We start from the raw sequence: 17,107 nt of genomic DNA, 5'->3' as shown, positions 1-17,107 counted from the left end.
CGGATTTCTGAGTTCGAGGCCAGCTTGGTCTACAAAGTGAGTTCCAGGACAGCCAGGGCTACACAGAGAAACCCTGTCTCAAAAAAACAAAACAAAAAAACAAAAACAACAACAAAAAAAACTGTAGGTGAGGGGAGAGGGTCTTCTGAAGAGTGTGAAAGGGCAAGCCAGGGGGCAGAGCAAGATAGGGGGTGGAGCAAGTCAGGGGGCGGAGCAAGCCAGGGGGCAGAGCAAGATAGGGGGTGGAGCAAGTCAGGGGGTGGAGCAAGCCAGGGGCGGAGCAAGCCTGGGGGCAGAGCAAGATAGGGGGTGGAGCAAGTCAGGGGGTGGAGCAAGCCAGGAGGCGGAGCAAGTCAGGGGGTGGAGCAAGCCAGGGGCGGAGCAAGCCTGGGGGCAGAGCAAGATAGGGGGTGGAGCAAGTCAGGGGGTGGAGCAAGCCAGGAGGCCTAGCTCTTCATGAGCTCCAATATTTTCCAGAACACGGGTTGTGCTATGTGTGAGTGTCTTCACCATATAATCAGGGGCTATGACCTCATTGTCGGCGTTGGGGGAGGGTTTGTTTCTGCCTTACTGTGTATGCTCCTTGTCTCTGGACTCAACCCTAACAGCCTTAGCCTTATTATGATCAGCACCTCTGGTTTGACAGTGCCCCATCAAGCCCATATGTTTGTTACATTAAACAAAGCCACTAAGAGAAACCAGGGTGTCCTTGAAACCAAGTTTCAAGGTTGTAAAAGAGTAGGCAAAGGTGGGGTGTCTTTCTTTTTCTCAGCTTCCTCTGATGACCAGCCTCTGATGTAAAAGAGTGTGGTGAGGAGGTAGTTGCTGGCTTCTAGTTTGGTTAAGTTGATCCTACAGATGGACTTTTTGAATTCTAGTTGGTCTGAGGCAGGAGGACTGCAGCAAGTTTTAAAAAGCCAGCCTGGGATACATATAGAGGGAGACCCTGTCTCAAACACAAACCAGGGATAAAGATATAGGGATAGAGATGGTAGAGAGGTTGCTAGAAATCAAGAGGCCCTGGGTGTGTGTCGAGGCACTGCACAAAAGCTAGCTTATAATCCCAGAACTCAAGACGTGGAGGCAGAAAGATAGAAGTTCAAGGTCATCCTTGGCTACTTAGGGAGTGCAAGACCAGGTTAGACTACAAAAGACCCTGTCCACAATAAATAAATAGATAGATAAATAAATAAATAAATAAATCTCTCCTTGCTCAGGGTGTATGTCAGTTGTGTAAGTATCTGGCTGTTCTATGTGGGGTCTGCGTTTGGTTACTCAGTCCTCGGGGGACAAAAGAGCACTTGATAGAAGAACTCACTAATGTCATTGCTACTGGTTTGAACTGCCATACCTGGCTTAATTGCTAATATTTACAGTACTAGTATATCTCACACACAGGCTTTCCAGACGGTCATGACAAGATTAGAAGTCCTTCTTTGCTTGCCTGTGGACATGGCGGGCAGCTCCCAGGTGTCATGTATCTAGACTAATATATCCCTTCCAGGATCCAACAGAGGCCAAGTGACCAATGTCCTTTCTCATCATTAGGGCTGTTGAAATTGTAACAAGCCAGGACGATAGCGAATCGTGTATCAGTGTCCCTATTAAGTGTAGATTGAAAGAAGGCTCAGTGCATAAAGTACTTGCCGTGCAGGCTGAGTGCTAGCGTCCACATTACAAGAGCTGTGACAGAGACAGATGGATCCTAGAGTCATGCTTAGACAGTTTATGGGGTATTATTTCCAGGTTCAGGGAGAGACCCTGTATCAAAAACCAAGAAGTGTGCACACACAGACACACACACATACATACACACACAGAATTAAATATACATCAATTTAAAAAAATGGATCCGGGCGTGGTGGTACATGCCTTTAATCCCAGCACTCCGGAGGCAGAGGCAGGCAGATTTCTGAGTTCGAGGCCAGTCTGGTCTACAGAGTGTGGTCCAGGACAACCAGGGCTACACAGAGAAACCCTGTCTCGAAAAAACAAACAAACAAACAAACAAAAACCCCAAAACACAGGAAAGATAAACTGATGGCAGATATAGCACACACCTTAAATTCCAAGACTTAGAAGGCAAAGGCAAATGATCTCTGAGTTTGACAAAGCAAGTTTCATATCAGCTGGGGCTACTCTGGCTCTTCCATGTGCACACAAACACACACACACACACACACACAGACGCACACATTTGTAAAAAAAAACTTTTAAGAAGAATGAAAGACAGAAAAAGACTAAGGAAAGTCTTTTCAGGTTTCTTTCCAGGCTGCTACATAAACTCCAGATCTTTTGAAGTAAGAAGCAAAGTGAAGAACAGACAAGAAATGCTGTTCCCCAGCATTCTAGCAGCCGCATTATACATAGACCTGTAAACCCAGCTTAGTGCCTGTCCTCGACAGGGCTTGCAACAAGTCCATCTGTTTGGCAAGAAAAAAAAAAAAAAAAGGTAAAAAACCTAGACACCTAGGTTTGAAAATAAAATCGTCTTTATTTCAAGGTCATTGCTGGGGAGGGCAGGAATAAATAATGGGGCTGAGGAGCTGCAGGGATGTTGAGAGGTCAGGATGTGGCTCTAGCCTATGTTTTGCAACAGATACCACAGTGGGGATTGCTACAGCATTGACAGCAGAAGATGCAGATGGGGAAGTAGGTGTCTCGCTTCCTTCTCTTCTGCATTGGGATCTGTGTAAAGAAAGAGAGGTAAGCAGCCTAGCTTGGGCATGGGAGAGGCTGGGGATCAGGGAGGGAGTCCCAGATGCTCTTACCGCACTGTCTGCCCTGCTTTCTTCCCTGTGCAAAGGCTGCAGCTCTGTAGTCTGTCTCATCTGTGAAAGCAGAAGAGGTACTGAGTCTTGTGGAGTTTCCAGCATAGCTTTCTGACTTTTCTCTGCCAGCTTCTTCCCCAGAGATTTAGGGACTGTGCTTAGGTAGAATTCCTAGAAGGGCTCATACTGCCCTGTTTCCCCTCACCATTCCTTGGATGCTCCTAAAAGCACCTGCTTTCTTTCCTCTTGCACACTCCGGACAGTTTTCCCCGCGTCTTATCTCTTATAACCAGGTCACCACATAGCACAACGAATAAGTCATTGCACCATCAGCTGGATTGTGGCTTTCCAGGACAGATCATCATCTGCACAGCTGTCCACAAGGCTCGGCACAGCAGAACCTCTACAGCCCTTTATTGCCAACACTGGCTTCACGTATCAGACCCTACAGTCCCCAAGGGTCTTGTGATTACCTTGAGTGCCTATGTTTATCATATGCATGCTTATTGCTGACTGCCATCTAGGGCAGAAGGCATCAGGTACCCTGGAACTAGAGTTCAGGATAGTTGTGAGCCACAACATGGGTGCTGGGAACTGACTCTAGGTCTTAAGCACAAGCATCAAATGTTCTTAAGAGCTAAGCCATCTCTCCAGACCCTTCTGTATCTTTCTTTTTGTTTTGTTTTGTTTTTGTTTTTTTCAGACAGGGTTTCTGTGTGTAGCCCTGGCTGTCTTGGAACTCACTTTGTAGACCAGGCTGGATTCGAACTCAGAAATCCACCTGCCTCTGCCTCCCAAATGCTGGGATTAAAGGCATGTGCCACCACCGCCGGCTTCTGTATCATTTTCTTCTAGAATACTTTGCCTGGCTGTCAGCCTCTTAGCCCCACCTCTGGTCCTTCCTCATTAGAGTTTTTCTGCCCATTGTCTTTTGTACTATCCACAGTAAGTCTTTATAAAATAGTCACTTAAAGGCTGCTTAAGGAATGCCCTGACGGGGCGGGACAGCCAAGGAACACTTTGTCTGGCTCCCACCATGCTTCTCCTGTTCATTTTCCACAGTAGGACAACAGAGTAGCTATTCAAGGACACCTGTGCAGCCTCCCAGCTCTTCCACTAAGGACCGCCCTCTTGTCAGCAGCTGTCATGACTTCTGAGCCATTCTAAATACTCAGTGGTGAGCAGCTCCTGCCTCCCTGGGACCTGTCTCTCCCACCACAATGGGCCTGGGGTGCTCACCTGTTGCTGGAGATAGGTGGTGCTGCTCAGGCTGGCAAGGAGGAGAAGCAGGAGACAGGCAGCCTGGGTCCGAGTGCTGAGTGCCATCATGCCTTCTGTCCTGCTGTGCAGTCAAAGGACTTGTGTGGTGGTTGTCTAGGAGCCAGTCCCAGTCCTTTTTATGGGACTTGTGGGAGGAGGGTCACCTGAGCCTCCCCCACCCCCATTTTGCTCTGACTCATTTCCAAGAAGATAGTGGCGCCAAACAGGCGGGAGAGATAAGCGGGAACAGTGACAGGGGACAGGGTTGTGTCAACCACAGCCAGCAGAGGTGCATCCAGAGGGTGGGGCAGACAGGACCATGGACACAAGCCTCCAGCCAGCCACCTGTGATGTCACACTGTGGCTCTCAAAAAAATTCCCCTTCTTTCCCCTAAACAGTGATTGGATTGGTGAGTGGAAGAACTGTACCTTTTACCCCTATCGGTGCCCTCAGTAGGGCTGTTACTCACTGGGCTTCTCAGAAGGACCCAGCAATGTCGTACACATGTGCAGGGCGCATCCTAGCATTTTAGGCCCACGAGTTTGTGTCAGCGTTAGCCCAGGAGCCCACCATGGTGTCCAGCATGGAGACCACGGTGAAGACCATGTGATGTAGCTGTCATGTTGGAGTCACCTTCTGCCTCCCGAGGCCGCGGTCACTAATCACAGGGAGAGCCAACGCATTTCACAAGCTGGTGTATAAAAAACACCCTGGTTTCACATGGCAGTGAGTACTGCTTCTTTGTCTTTACCACCCGTGCCAACTCACTTTTGTGTTAACAGCTGGTGCTACTTGGCCTCTAAGTGGCTGCCTGCTCCCTCCTGGGCCCTACTGGTGAATATGCTGAAAGTTGCCTTCCAGTCACTGGCTGCAGGGGTCTGGCTTGAGTTCTATTCCTCAAATGGTTTCCCTATAAGCACAGGGGACACAGTATTGTGTGAGACTTGGCTTAGCAGGAAGAGACTGTGCCCCCTCTCAGCTCCAAGTGCAGTGGGATTATACCTCTCCATGCCACGTTGGACCACATATACCACAGAGATTGGTACACAGCCTACACCTGGGCTTTCATAGCTAGTTCTTGGGGTACTACTAAAGCCTGTGTGGTGCTGTTTCTATTACCTGGACCCTTGGTATATGCAGCCTGAGACATTATCAAACTTTGACTCCAGAGATAAACTCCTGGTCGGCATTCCTGAGTTACACAGGGAACATCCAGAGTCAGTTCTGTCCAGAACCTGGGAAGGCTTCTACCCCTCTTCTGCTGCTCACTGGGGCTGCTCATGTGTTCCACATGCTTCCTCAAAGAGGGCTTCAGGAAGTGGTAAGGCCAAAGACAGGGTTCATTTTTTTTTTTAAGTTTTATTTACTTAATTTATATGAGTACACGGTCGATGTCTTCAGACACACTAAAGAGGGCATCGGATCCCATTACAGATGTTTGTGAGCCACCATGTGATTGCTGGAATTGAACTCAGGACCTATGGAAGAGCAGCCAGTGCTCTTAACTACTGAGCCATCTCTCCAGCTCAAGACAGGGTTCTTAAGACAGCAGAGGCCATCAGGAGTACTTAGGTTGAGGCAAGGTACAAAGTGTAGCAAAGGGAACCTGACTGGCAGGCCTCCATCCTGGGAATGGTGAGCGAATCTCTTGGGGACATGATGGTATTCCCCGATCCCGCCAACCATCACTGTGGCTTCTCAGGACAGGTTTCATCATCAGCCAAGGGCCACAAGGGTCACAGCACAGGCGCCAGAGCTACAATTTGAGGCGACAGACTGCCGGGCCAAGCCTGGCTTTCTGGCCATCTGCCCTCAATTGGGGGTGGGGGGCTCAAGGCCAGCCCTCATCATTGGCTGGTACAGAGGGAGGGCTTCAGCCCCAGAGCCCAGGGACACTCCAGCCTCCCCTCTAACAGCAGGGGTATGTCCTTGACCTCAGCTCCCATACCCCTAATCTGCACCCCAGGGCCCGAGTTAATGCCCCCAGCCATTGTCACACAGCTACAGTGTAACTGTAGCTTAGACCTCAGGGAGACCCTAGGACGCCTACCCAACCCCATGCCCAACATGGACACACAGACAGACAAGGCGGGGCCACACTGGCCAGTTTATTGCAGTTAAATACCTCTCTCTCTATTTTTTTGTCCATTTTCCATAAAGAAAATTAAAACACACACACGCACACACGCGCATACACACACACCCACACGTACACACACACCCACACACCCAGAGGGGAGCAGGGATCCAGAACAAGAGGGGTGGCGGGCATGGCCTCCCTGCAAAGGTCCAAGCCCCAGGGAAGGCCCGCATCCCCAAAGCTCCCTCCTTCCCATGAGCACCCTGTCTCAATACCTCTAGAGACCAAGGAGGCAGCGGGCAGCGGGGCCTCTGTCCTCCTCCCCTGCTCCTCCTGATGAGCCCACTATAAGTGATGGGCTGGTGAGGACCGAGAAGGGAGGCTGACGGACAGATGGGCAGGTGGGCATCGTTTCCGCATGGAGGAGGGTAGTGGGCAATGTATCAACAGAAATGCATTATGTCTCCTTGTTTTTGTTAAAAATCTACTATAAAAAAACGCAGCTTGGGGAGGGGCATCTCCCTCTCTGTGCTAAGGGCTGGGGGAGGGGCAGCAGAGGCCGACAGCAGCTGAAGGGTGAGCCGGCGGGCATCACTGCCGGGTACTCTCGCCCACCATTTCCAGGTTGTGCTGCTGTAGCTGGGCTCGAAGCAGGGCATTCTCATTCTTCAGCTCCTCGATCTGCAGGCACCATGGGGGACATGGGAGCCAGGGTTAGGCCTTGGCACACTGGGCCCCCGTGGATTCCAGGCCTGTACCCACCTGCTGCCTGAGGAGCTCATTGTCCATCTGCAGCCGCTCTGCCTCCTTGAAGGTCTCCTGCATGCGCTGGTTGGTCTGGCGTAGCTCCCGGATGTAATCGCAAGCCTTGGACAGGATGCCCCCTTTACTCTGTAGTGGAGGGCACACAAGAGTCAGGAGGACAGAAGAGCTGGGCTCCTGTGCCGACTCTCTGGAAGAGACTGAGGACCCTTACCGCTCCTGTCTTGCTGTTGTCTGCATGACAATCTGGAATGATTTTTGAAAGCTGGACGATCCAGTTGTTGATCTTGTCCCTCCTTCTCCGCTCCACTGCAGGAACACAATAAAATCAGCATTCTATGGACAGACTCACTGAAACTAGGATGGCATAGGCTGCCCAGTCATGTTGCTAAGTGAGGACCCGGGCTGCTATCTCCTGATGGGCCACACTGCTTCCTGAGGAGCCCAGTCAAGTGGCAACCCTCAAGTGCCATGCTGTCAGGACAGAAAGCCACTCGGATGCTGCACACAGTGTCACACCATACACTGGAAATGCAGGTCTGGGACTTGTATTTTGGGGGTGGCGCTATATCACCCCTTATGCAGGATCCAGCACCCCCACGGCTCCTGTAACCCTTACGTCTCATTCTCTATGTCCACAAACTCTGGCTTCTCTAATTTTGCTTCTTCTTTTTTTTTTTTTGGTTCCCTTGGGAATTGTCTCATGTAGGGCAGGTTGGGCACAAAGTATGTAGCCGAGGATGATTTTGAACTTCTGATCTGCTTGCCTACATTCCTTAAGCAGCCACTATTGCCTAGTTTTACTCAGTGCGGGGAAGGAAGGCCACACTCTACCAACTGAGCTCCATCCTAGCTCCTTTTCATAGTTAATGTAGAAATCTGACGATGGCTTGCCTCTGTTTAAAATCCTCCTCTACAGCCTTGGCAAGCTCCAGTCTCCAAGACAAGAGCTATGCCCCTGAGTCCCTGACCCAGGGGACTTCACCTCGCCCAGGAATGTGAACGCCATACCTTAGAGGCCATACCTCTTACTGTTAGCTATGCTGAGTGACAACTGTCTGGAGGCAGCTGTGCTTTCCTCTGGCCTGTTGTATGGTCAGGAGGCCTGCCAGGAGCCACCTGACTTGGAGCTAGTTCCACATCTTGCTGTAGCAAGGCTTCCCAGCCCTGCATCACCCCCAGGGCACAGTCCTCCTTCTGTTGGGATACACAAGACCCTGGCACCCCAAATCTCATAGCCCTCCATCCTCTTGTCGGGAGGGCTGCAGCGACTGGCTACATCTGTGGGGGAGTTGGGCCCTGAGCCTGATGGGCTGTGGGAAACACCAAGGGGAATTTCCTCATGAGGCCAGCAAGAATGGAAAATTGGGCCAGCCTTAAGTGATAGGGGTGGGTGAGGGCAGTCCCCTATCTCTTCAGAACTGACCTTATACCTTGCCCATTCCCTTAAGGGACTTTAGGGTCTGGGAATAGGTGGAGACTACTGCATCTGCTTGTCACTCTGTCAGGTGCCTTCCAATTTGGCCTCAGTGACTTCATTTTTCTCCTCTGCCCTATCCTTTTCACAGCAATGATTTTTCCTGTGCCATCTTTCCAATGTCCTGCCAAAAACTTGGCCATGCTGAATTCATAAGTGCTGTGGTATTTGTCCACTATGCTCTGGGCTAGCTCACTCATGTCACCACCAAGTGTGGCACCATCCTTTGGGAACTTGGTGGAGGACTGCAGCAACAAAGCTGAGTCTAGCCAAGGCCTAGAAGCAAACCCACAGTAGTCCCTTGCTGGCTGCTCTATCTCTAGGGTTCAACAGGCCTCACTGAGTAGTTCTCCACCCTCCTCTCTTCTAGGGCTTGGGCCTCAGGCAGGACCTTCCTCTGACAGACACACCTCTACCCTCAGGCTAAGAGTAGATGGGCAAGGCAGAGCTCCTTTGTGTACATTTAATTTTGCAAAATGTAGAGGTGTGTGGCTGCATCCAGTGGACTCAATCCTGGCTCTGTCCTGGCTGGTGCTCATGATGCCACCATGAAGTGATGTGCATAGGGACCCTGTGCCTACAGTACACGTGCCCCAAGAATGGCAGTGTGCAGCAATGCTTTCTGGGTACAGCCCACAATCAGAATTCCCAGAGACAAGAAATACTTGGGTTTCAGAGAGAAGGGACCCGAGGCAGATGGAAAGGAAGATCAGGACCACAGGAAAGATAATAAACACTTGTGATGTGTGTGTGTGTCTGTGTCTGTGTGTTTGTGTATAAGCTGTTCATAGCCTGTGTCCAGGTGGTAACATTGTTAGGTCCCTGGCTTGCAAAAACCATTAGGACAAGTTGGACCAGCAGAAGGTCAGTTAGACCAGAGAAGCCCTGTAGTTAGAAAAAAGCACTTAAAACACTTCTCACAGCCATGTGTGGTAGCACACACCTTTAATCTCATAACTCAGGAGGCAGATGCAGGGCGAATCTCTGAGTTTGAGACCAGTCTGCTTTACAGAGTAAGTTCTAAAATAGTCAAGGCCATATAGAAAAACTGTTTCTAAAACAAACAAACAAACAAACAAACAAACAAACAAACAAACTCCCACACCTCATAGCATAACCTGCCAGGACCAAAGGAAGAGCGGGACCAGGAGCTATTAGCACGCCTCGCTCCACCACCAAGAAAAGCAAGAAAATAGGAGGCTGGGTCTCCCTGGCTCCCTCAGCCAAGCTGCCTCCCTGGAGAGGAGAGCCCCTTTCACAGCGGCAGGTACCACCCATCATGGTTCACGTGGCACCTTCTCCAGGCTTGTCCTCTTACAGAGCCCAGGTTAAGTTTTATACTCTCAAAGAACTGGAACCATATCTGCTGTGTTCTGACTACAGAGAACTGAGAAATCAAACAAAAAGGAGACCCAGAGCTCTACAACATGTCTGCAAATTGGGCAACATGCTTCCTGAACAACCTAGGGTCAAAGAGAAAATCATAGAACTGGAAGATATTTTGATATAAATGATGATATCAACATTTGCCCAATCTCATGAAACTGAAAAGCTTCTGTAAGGCAAATAACTCTGTCAGCTGGGACAAAACAGCAGTGTGCAGACTGGGAAAGGATCTTCACCAACCCTCCATCTGACAGAAACAACTCAAGAAATTAGACATCAACAAACCAAATAAACCAACTATAAAATAAAGTACAGAGCTAAACAGAGAATTCTCAACAGAGGAATCTCAAATGGCTGAGAAGCACTTAAAGAAATGTTCAACATCCTTAGTCATCTGGGAAATGCAAATCAAATGACCCTGAGATTCCACCTCACACTAGTCAGAATGGCTAAGATCAAAAACTTGAGGGACAGCAGATGCTGGTGAAATGTGGAGCAAGGGGAACACGCCTACATTGCTGTTGGGAGTGAAACTTGTGCAACCACTTTGGAAATCAATTTGGCAGTTTCTCAGAAAACAGGGAATAATTCTACCTCAAGGCTCAGCTACTCCACTCCTAGGCATATTCCCAAAAGATGTTCTACTATACCACAGGGATACTTGTTCACATATGTTCATAGCAGCTTTATTTGCAATAGCCAGAAACTGGAAACAACCTAGATGCCCCTCAACTGAAGAGTGGAGAAAGGAAACCTGGCACTTCTACACAATGGAACACTGCTCAGCTACTGCAAAGAAAGACATTATGAATCTTGCAGACAATGGATGGAACTCGAGAACATCATCCTGAGTGAGGTGACCCAGAGTCAGAAAGACATGCACGGGATGTACTCACTGATAAGTGGACATTAGCCATAAAGTGCAGGATAACCAAGCTATGATCCACAGACCAGAAGAAACTGGATAATAAGGAGGTCCCAAGGAAGATGTGTGAATCTCACTCACACGGGGAAATGAAATGGTCATTGGAGGTGGATGGAAAGAGAGAACTGGGTAGGAGAGGGGGCAAGCAGGCAGTCAGGTGTGGGGAGAGGAGTGGGCAGGCGAGGGCTGGGAGCGAGAATGGGAATCGTTGGGAGAATGCAGGGCGTCTATGGGGTGACTCTAGTTGAGATTCCTACCAGAGGGATGTAGAGGCGAAAGGGCCACTTCCTGTAGTCAGGCAGGACTTCTAGAAGAGGCAGGGGGACATCTATCTATAAAGCCTTTAACCCAAAATTTGTCTTGCCTACAAGATGTGCAGGGATAAAGATGGAGCAGAGACTGAGGGAACAGTCATCCAATGACTGCCCTGACTCGAGACCCATTTCATGTGAGAGAGCCAACTTCCAACACTATTAATAAATAATACTCTTATGCTTGCAGACAACAGCCTAGCATAACTGTCTCCTGAGAGACTTCGTCCAGCAGTGGATGGAGGCAGATGCAGAGAGCCACACTCATCAGGTGGAGCTTGGGGAGTCTTGTGGAAGAGTAGGGGATAGAAGTGAGCAAGTCAGAGAGGTCAAGGATACCACAAGAAGACCCAGAGTCAACTGACCTGGGACCATGGGAATTCAGAGCCTGGGCTACAAGCTAGGGAGCATGGACCTAGATCCCCTATACATTTGTGGCAAATGTGCAATTTAGTCTTCAGGTGGGCCCCCTAACAAGTGTGTGTGCATGGGGTGGGGGGGATGCTGTCTTGGTCTCTGTTCTCTGCCTTTGGGTCCCTTCCCCCTACCTGCACTGCCTGGTTGGGCCTCAATGAGAGAGGATGTATCTAGTCCTGCTGGGACTAGATGCCCCAGGGTGGGGTGGTACCCAAGGAGGGGGCAATGTGTGTGTGTGTGATCTGCCAAGGGGGATCTGGGGGCAGAGGAGGGAGGGGGACTGTGGTCTAGATATAAAATGAATATAAATAATAATTTATTACAAGAAAAAAAAAAGAGAGCGAGAATCAAATTAGAAAAACAACCAAAATGAAAAAATAAAACAGAATAAAAAACCCTATTTGTCCAAATGGGCCGGAAGTCTAGTCAGAAGTCTGTAGCTATGGTTTTGCATCAGGAAAAGGTTTGTTCGTTTATTTTTTCTTTAAGACAGTTTCTTACTATGCAGTCCAGCTGGATTCTGCCCCAGCTTCACCAGTGCTAAGATTACAAGAGTATACCATGATATTCATCTTTTAAAAGAAAGATTTGGTAATCCCAGCTACTAGGCAGTCAGAAGCAGGAGGTTTCTAAGTACAAGATCAGTCTGGATAAACATGAGACTCTAGGGGAATAGTTGCTGGCAGAGTACTTTCTTAGCACGCTCCCGGCCCTAGATTATAGTCCCAGCGCCATAAACAAAGAACTCAAAACAAAACAAAGCACAAGGCAAAACCCCATGCACCACCATACATGAAGAACCCAAGCAGGACCCCCTTACAGTGAAAACCAATAAAACAGAAAGAGCTGTCCAGCCCAGCATTTAAAGACAGATTTCATGGCAAGACCTGCATTTCTATCACCATTAACAACAGGCTCCCCAGCCACCCCTTTCATTCAGGCTCCTGACAGGTCCCTTGGTACAAATGTGCACAGTTTCCTCAGGCCCCTGCTGGCCCCCTCTGGAACCCACCCTACAGAAAAGCCACAGGGGAAAAAAAGACAGAAGCTACATGGAAACTCTTGTCAGCACAGAGCCCCGGGAAGGAAAGGGTAGAGCCCTGAAAGTCACCCTGCCTCGTTTCTAGCAGGGAGCATTCTCGGGGCCTCTCAGGAAGGCAGGCAGTGTGTGCTATAAGGACAGGTATGAGAAGTCTCATGGACAGCTAGACATGCAAGATTCTGAGAGGCAATTTCAGTGGACCAGGAAGTAAAAACTGCATCTTTTGGACCGCGCCAAGCCCCAAGAGAATGGGAAGAGGCATCTATCACCTTTTTGGATAAAAGGAACAACAGACTCTGGTGCTGGGGATGAGTGTTAGGGGTGTGACAACTAGAGCTTTGGTGCCCCCGCGGCTGGCGCTTACAATAAATGGAAAGGAACTCAGGCCCAGGCCTTAAGAAACACTCCATGCTGCTCCTCATTTCTGAGAACCTCTCTGTAAAGACAGGGACCTTGCGGTGACCCCCAGGCTCAGCCTGGAAAGCCTGTGAAGAATACCAGGCTGTTGTAGGGATGGAGGGAGGGACAAACAGCCCAGGGACCTTGCGGTGACCGCCAGGCTCAGCCTGGAAAGCCTGTGAGGAATACCAGGCTGTTGTAGGGATGGAGGGAGTGACAAACAATGAACATCCCCAAGGGTGGAGGTGGGGTGAGGTTAGCAGTCACAGCAGATGTGCGGAGCTTAGACTGGAAAGGACGCCAGCAGATTTGGCAATGATGTTGTCACAGGTGACCTTCAATGGGGCCAGCCTGGTAGGCTAGACTGCCAAGCTCCAAGGAGGATGGAGGACAGGTAGGTGGAGGTTCAAACCTTTTACAGGTTAGATGCCAGAGGGCTGGACTGAGAGGTGAGGTTATGGGTGAAAAACAACCCAGGGTGAGGCACAGCGACCCTTCCCGGCCTGCTAGCCAGGCTGCCACAGCCCGAGGCCACTCTGCGGGCTGTTGCAGTGAGGGCAGGGGCCTTGTGAAAACTGAGGGCTGTGTTCCTATCATTGACATCAGACAACACAGCTGCAAAGATGGAAAACCAGACCTGAGTTGGGTAGTGGAGCTAACACAGCCTCAATAACCCACTAGAAAAACATCAAACTGTCCCCAAATCACATCCAAAACAACCTCAAGGCCCAGTTTACCCTTTTCCTTCAAAGCCACCTGACCTAGGCATTAGGCCTCAACCTAGCAGATCCCCCCCACCCCCACCCCCGAATCTGGCTCCTTATGCCCATCCTCTGAATGCCGACACCTCAGACCAGGTCTCTCCCTTCCCAGATGCCATCTCTAATACAGGACTTCTTGGGGTTTGGTTCCTCATCATCTTATCATTTTGCATCCACACACAGGACCCCATGAGGGTTTCCCCATGGTCACACTACATCCCCAGGATCAGGAAAACCAATCAGGGAAGAGCTCCTAGAGACCCCGCGTGAGCCAGCCTGGTAGGTTTCCCCTCAGCACTAGGACGAAGCTTCCTTCCTCTTTCCCTTCCCCATTCTGCTCTTCCTCAAACTTTAAAGTGTGTCTGCCCCTGGCCTAGACACTTGTCTGTGCTGTCCCCAGGCCCCCGAGAGAGGCCTCTGAAGCTCGTGTTGACAAGTCTGCTCCATTTGCTTAGCTTCCTCTCCTCCAGTGCTCCGGCATGCTGGGGGCACATGGCAACGTGTGCAGCTTGTCTCCTACCAAGGAGTGCTGAGAGCCCAGACCTTGTCTCTCTGTGTACTTGAGGTCTAGATGGGGGGCTGGTATAGGTATGTACTTATTGGCTGAAAGTCTGAACTTGCCACTTAGAACAGTGCCCCCCACCATTGACAAAGCACCCCTAAGTCTTAGGTCCTTGTCTAGACATGAGGCTTCGCCCTGGCTCATTCTTAAAGAATGTGCACAGAAGTTTAGCAACAAGCAAACAACCCCCTTCAAAGAAGTTGACTCTCTCCATCAGCCTGTGTGTCCCTCTACTGGCCAAGTTCTTGGAAAAATCTTCCTGGGGCGACCTCACTTCAGCACGTTAGCAATCCCTTGGTCACAAGCTGTCCTTCACAATTCTGATGGACTCCCTAGGCAGGCTGCAGACTTGGCACAGGGCCTGTGCTGTGTTGCCCTGCCCTGCCTGGGATCCAGGGTCAGTAAATATTTGTCGAGTGATGGCTGTTTGGGTATTAGAACTACCTTACACTGAGGGCTGCTATGTGCTTAGCAGTGGTGACCTATTAAGGCTGGGAGACCAAGTGACAGCACTAAAGGACAAAAGACATCAGGGTGGAACATGTAGCTTCCAGGAAGGGTAGGAGGCTCTGGCTTCAGCTGGCCAGAGGCTGCCCAGGTAGAAATGGAAGCTTGCTCATGAGGTCAAACCCCATGTGCAGATTTGGGGTCCACCACTTCAAGAGGATGGCCAACAAATCAAATCAAAATCACAGGCGGGCAAGAGGAAATATCTGGTCAAACCAAATCCACGCCCTCCATCTTTCCTAACATCTTGCCGTCCTCTGCCAATCAGCACTGACCTACCCACTCAGCATGCACGTCTCCAGCATCTGGACGTGTCAGGCAATGGGCTCAAGGCACCCAAGAGCTCTCTGCCATCCTTACCTTCATTGTGCTGAGCTCTTCTTCTCTCATCTCGAGGAGTTCTGGTTCCATCAATTTTCCTAAAGCAGAAGGGGAAACGATAGCATTTACCAAGCTATCAGACTTGACAAACACCTTTGTTTTTAGGGTTCTGGGGGTTGAACCCAGGGCTTTGTAAAATGCTAGGCTACCACTGAGTTAGCTCATCACAATTATCTTTGCAAAGTAAATCCCCGTGAAGAGAGGGTGAAAATAGATGAAAAAATTTTAAACTGATACTTCCGAAGCAGAGGCTCACAAAACCCATACCCCACCCCTGCTGTACACTGACCAGCCCAGCAAAACCTCCCTTCCCTCTGCCTCCAACAATGGAACTGGCACATACGGAGAATAGGGGTGTGTCCGGGGTGCAATTGTCCTCTGTGTGCCTGTCTGAAGCACATCCTGGGGTGTCATCATGACATAGAACTGGCCTGCAGGGAATGTGCAATGAACATCAGTAATGGGCCAAGCTGGAACTGCTTAAATGGTTTCCCTAGCTTTACCCTCAGAACCCTTCCTTCCCCTTACCTCCGGCCTGTAGGCTCTGGTCTGTAGTTTGAACAGACACAGCTGTGGTATCGCCCACACTGGATGCTGGAAAATAAGCAAATCGTGCCTCTCCGCTGACAGCTTCGGCCGCCGGGCTGCCACCATTGCTGAATGGATTTTGAATTACAGCCTAGGGAGGAGTACACATAGGCCATCCTTAGCCACCCCTGCTACGCCACCTTTGTTATTGGTATCGGTGTTTGTTTACTATACTGTGAGGCAAGAGGGTAGCCTACTGTGTGTGCCATTCTGTACAGAATCTCGTCTCTGACACCATTCAACCATCATTAGCTCTACTCTTTCCTCTAAGAAGTTTTCCAACTTTGCAATGAAAAGTAACTCCAAAAGACCTATCCAACGCCTGTGCAAAACTCTGACCAGACCTTACACAGCCTGCCAGCCCAGAGAACATCATGTGTGTGTCACACACCCCACCCCCTGGGCCTTCCCCCTCCCCAGCCCCTCCCCATAAATCGCGGGCCACCTACCAGCGGGAAGGGTGCTGCGGGACCTGTGGGTACAGAGGCAGCGGCAGGGCCAGGGCGCTGGGCTGCCCCGTCCACACCCACCTGGGTCACAGCCTGCTGCCCCCCCGCGAAGGCAGCGGTGGACACGACGCTGACGGCGCCGGCCGCGTCGCCCTGGCCGTCCAGCTGACCATCAGTCACCTGGACTACGCGGTATGTCACCTGCAGGGGGCGGCAGAGCGACGAGACCGACGCTGGGGCCCGAGTGGGGGACAGGTCGGAGCCTCTCCCTGTCCCGCCGCACGCGTCTGCCCTTCCTCAGCTCACCCCGGCGCTGGCCCTCCGGGCTCCCGGCCCACGGCCGCCTCACCTGGCCTCCATTACTCTCTGTGCGGAACTGGTACTGGATATTGTGGTCGCCGAACGCCGCCTGCTGGACGCTGGCGATGGCCACCGCCGTCTGCTCCTCAGCCCCCGGGCCGTCCCCGCCTGTGGGGGCAGCAGGGCAGGGGGCACGCTCAGCGGGAGCGCGGGGCCCCCCGACGTCCCCGGCCTGCAACCCCGGCGCGGGCCGCAGCCCCCGTGGCCCCCGCAAACACTCACCTTCCTGCAGCTCAACGCCCTCCTCGGCCTCGGGTCCCTTGTCGTGGCTGCGGGGGCACACCAGGGGCAGGGCCCGGGGTCAGCGAGGCCCGCACCCCTCGCCGGGGCGCAGCGGCCCGCCGCCCGCCCTCCAGGCCCGGCCCCCGCTAGGGTCAGCACCGCTGCCGAGCCCCGGCCGCCCGGATCCCCTCCCCGCGGCCTCCATTTTGAGCCGGGCCCAGAGGCCGCTCGGGATCATGGCGGCCCCCGCGCGCGGGGCTCGAGGGGCCGGGGCCCAGGGCGCGCGGAGGGGCGCGAGCTGTCGGCGCGCTTACCTGGCGGCGGCAGCAGCGGTGGCCGAGGAAGCGGGATCCAGACCCGGGTCCAGCATGTCCATGGGGGGGGCGGGGGGGAGGGGAGGGGAGGGAGGGGAGGGGGCGGGCGGCCGGGGGGGCCCGAGCCCGGCG

The 17,107-nt window shown here is 51.6% G+C and overlaps 2 protein-coding genes across 4 annotated transcripts; both read right to left on the bottom strand.

Annotated features, from left to right (window-relative positions):
• Window positions 1–2,474: 2,474 nt before the first annotated feature.
• Window positions 2,475–4,164, bottom strand: Hamp (hepcidin antimicrobial peptide). Its single transcript, XM_021166683.3, has 3 exons — window positions 4,011–4,164; window positions 2,772–2,831; window positions 2,475–2,688 (listed from the first exon to the last, which is right to left on the bottom strand). The coding sequence occupies exons 1-3, from the start codon at window positions 4,098–4,100 to the stop codon at window positions 2,584–2,586; spliced, it is 255 nt and encodes an 84-aa protein (XP_021022342.1). The 5' UTR covers window positions 4,101–4,164; the 3' UTR covers window positions 2,475–2,583.
• Window positions 4,165–6,114: 1,950 nt separating this feature from the next.
• Usf2 (upstream transcription factor 2, c-fos interacting) lies at window positions 6,115–17,054 on the bottom strand. 3 transcript variants are annotated; one of them, XM_021166630.2, is made up of 10 exons: window positions 16,976–17,054; window positions 16,662–16,708; window positions 16,429–16,547; window positions 16,080–16,280; window positions 15,571–15,721; window positions 15,386–15,473; window positions 15,022–15,080; window positions 7,089–7,183; window positions 6,875–7,003; window positions 6,115–6,793 (listed from the first exon to the last, which is right to left on the bottom strand). In XM_021166630.2, exons 1-10 carry the CDS (start codon window positions 17,035–17,037, stop codon window positions 6,704–6,706), a joined length of 1,041 nt encoding a protein of 346 aa, XP_021022289.1. In that variant the 5' UTR covers window positions 17,038–17,054; the 3' UTR covers window positions 6,115–6,703. The 3 variants fall into 3 exon arrangements, with proteins under 3 accessions (XP_021022289.1, XP_021022290.1, XP_021022292.1); XM_021166631.2 differs by having other exon boundaries at window positions 16,161–16,280; XM_021166633.2 differs by lacking the exon at window positions 16,080–16,280.
• Window positions 17,055–17,107: the final 53 nt, after the last annotated feature.

This window comes from Mus caroli, unplaced genomic scaffold (assembly GCF_978045245.1).
Source record: "Mus caroli unplaced genomic scaffold, Mus_caroli_1 scaffold_8, whole genome shotgun sequence".
Lineage (NCBI taxonomy): Eukaryota > Metazoa > Chordata > Mammalia > Rodentia > Muridae > Mus > Mus caroli.
The sequence above is the reverse complement of the archived record's forward strand: the minus strand, read 5'-3'. Positions and strand labels throughout refer to the sequence as shown.

What these genes read in the sequence shown, in the direction of transcription:
- Hamp (XM_021166683.3), bottom strand. Translation starts at nt 4,100, where the DNA reads ATGATGGCACTCAGCACTCGGACCCAGGCTGCCTGTCTCCTGCTTCTC. An exon ending in CCACCTATCTCCAGCAACAG is followed by an intron (nt 2,832 to 4,010) that starts GTGAGCACCCCA and finishes CTGCTTTCACAG; the next exon opens with ATGAGACAGACTACAGAGCT. An exon ending in AAAGCAGGGCAGACAGTGCG is followed by an intron (nt 2,689 to 2,771) that starts GTAAGAGCATCT and finishes TTCTTTACACAG; the next exon opens with ATCCCAATGCAGAAGAGAAG.
- Usf2 (XM_021166630.2), bottom strand. Translation starts at nt 17,037, where the DNA reads ATGGACATGCTGGACCCGGGTCTGGATCCCGCTTCCTCGGCCACCGCT. An exon ending in GGGCGTTGAGCTGCAGGAAG is followed by an intron (nt 16,548 to 16,661) that starts GTGAGTGTTTGC and finishes CTGCCCCCACAG; the next exon opens with GCGGGGACGGCCCGGGGGCT. An exon ending in ACAACAGCAAGACAGGAGCG is followed by an intron (nt 7,004 to 7,088) that starts GTAAGGGTCCTC and finishes CCTCCACTACAG; the next exon opens with AGTAAAGGGGGCATCCTGTC.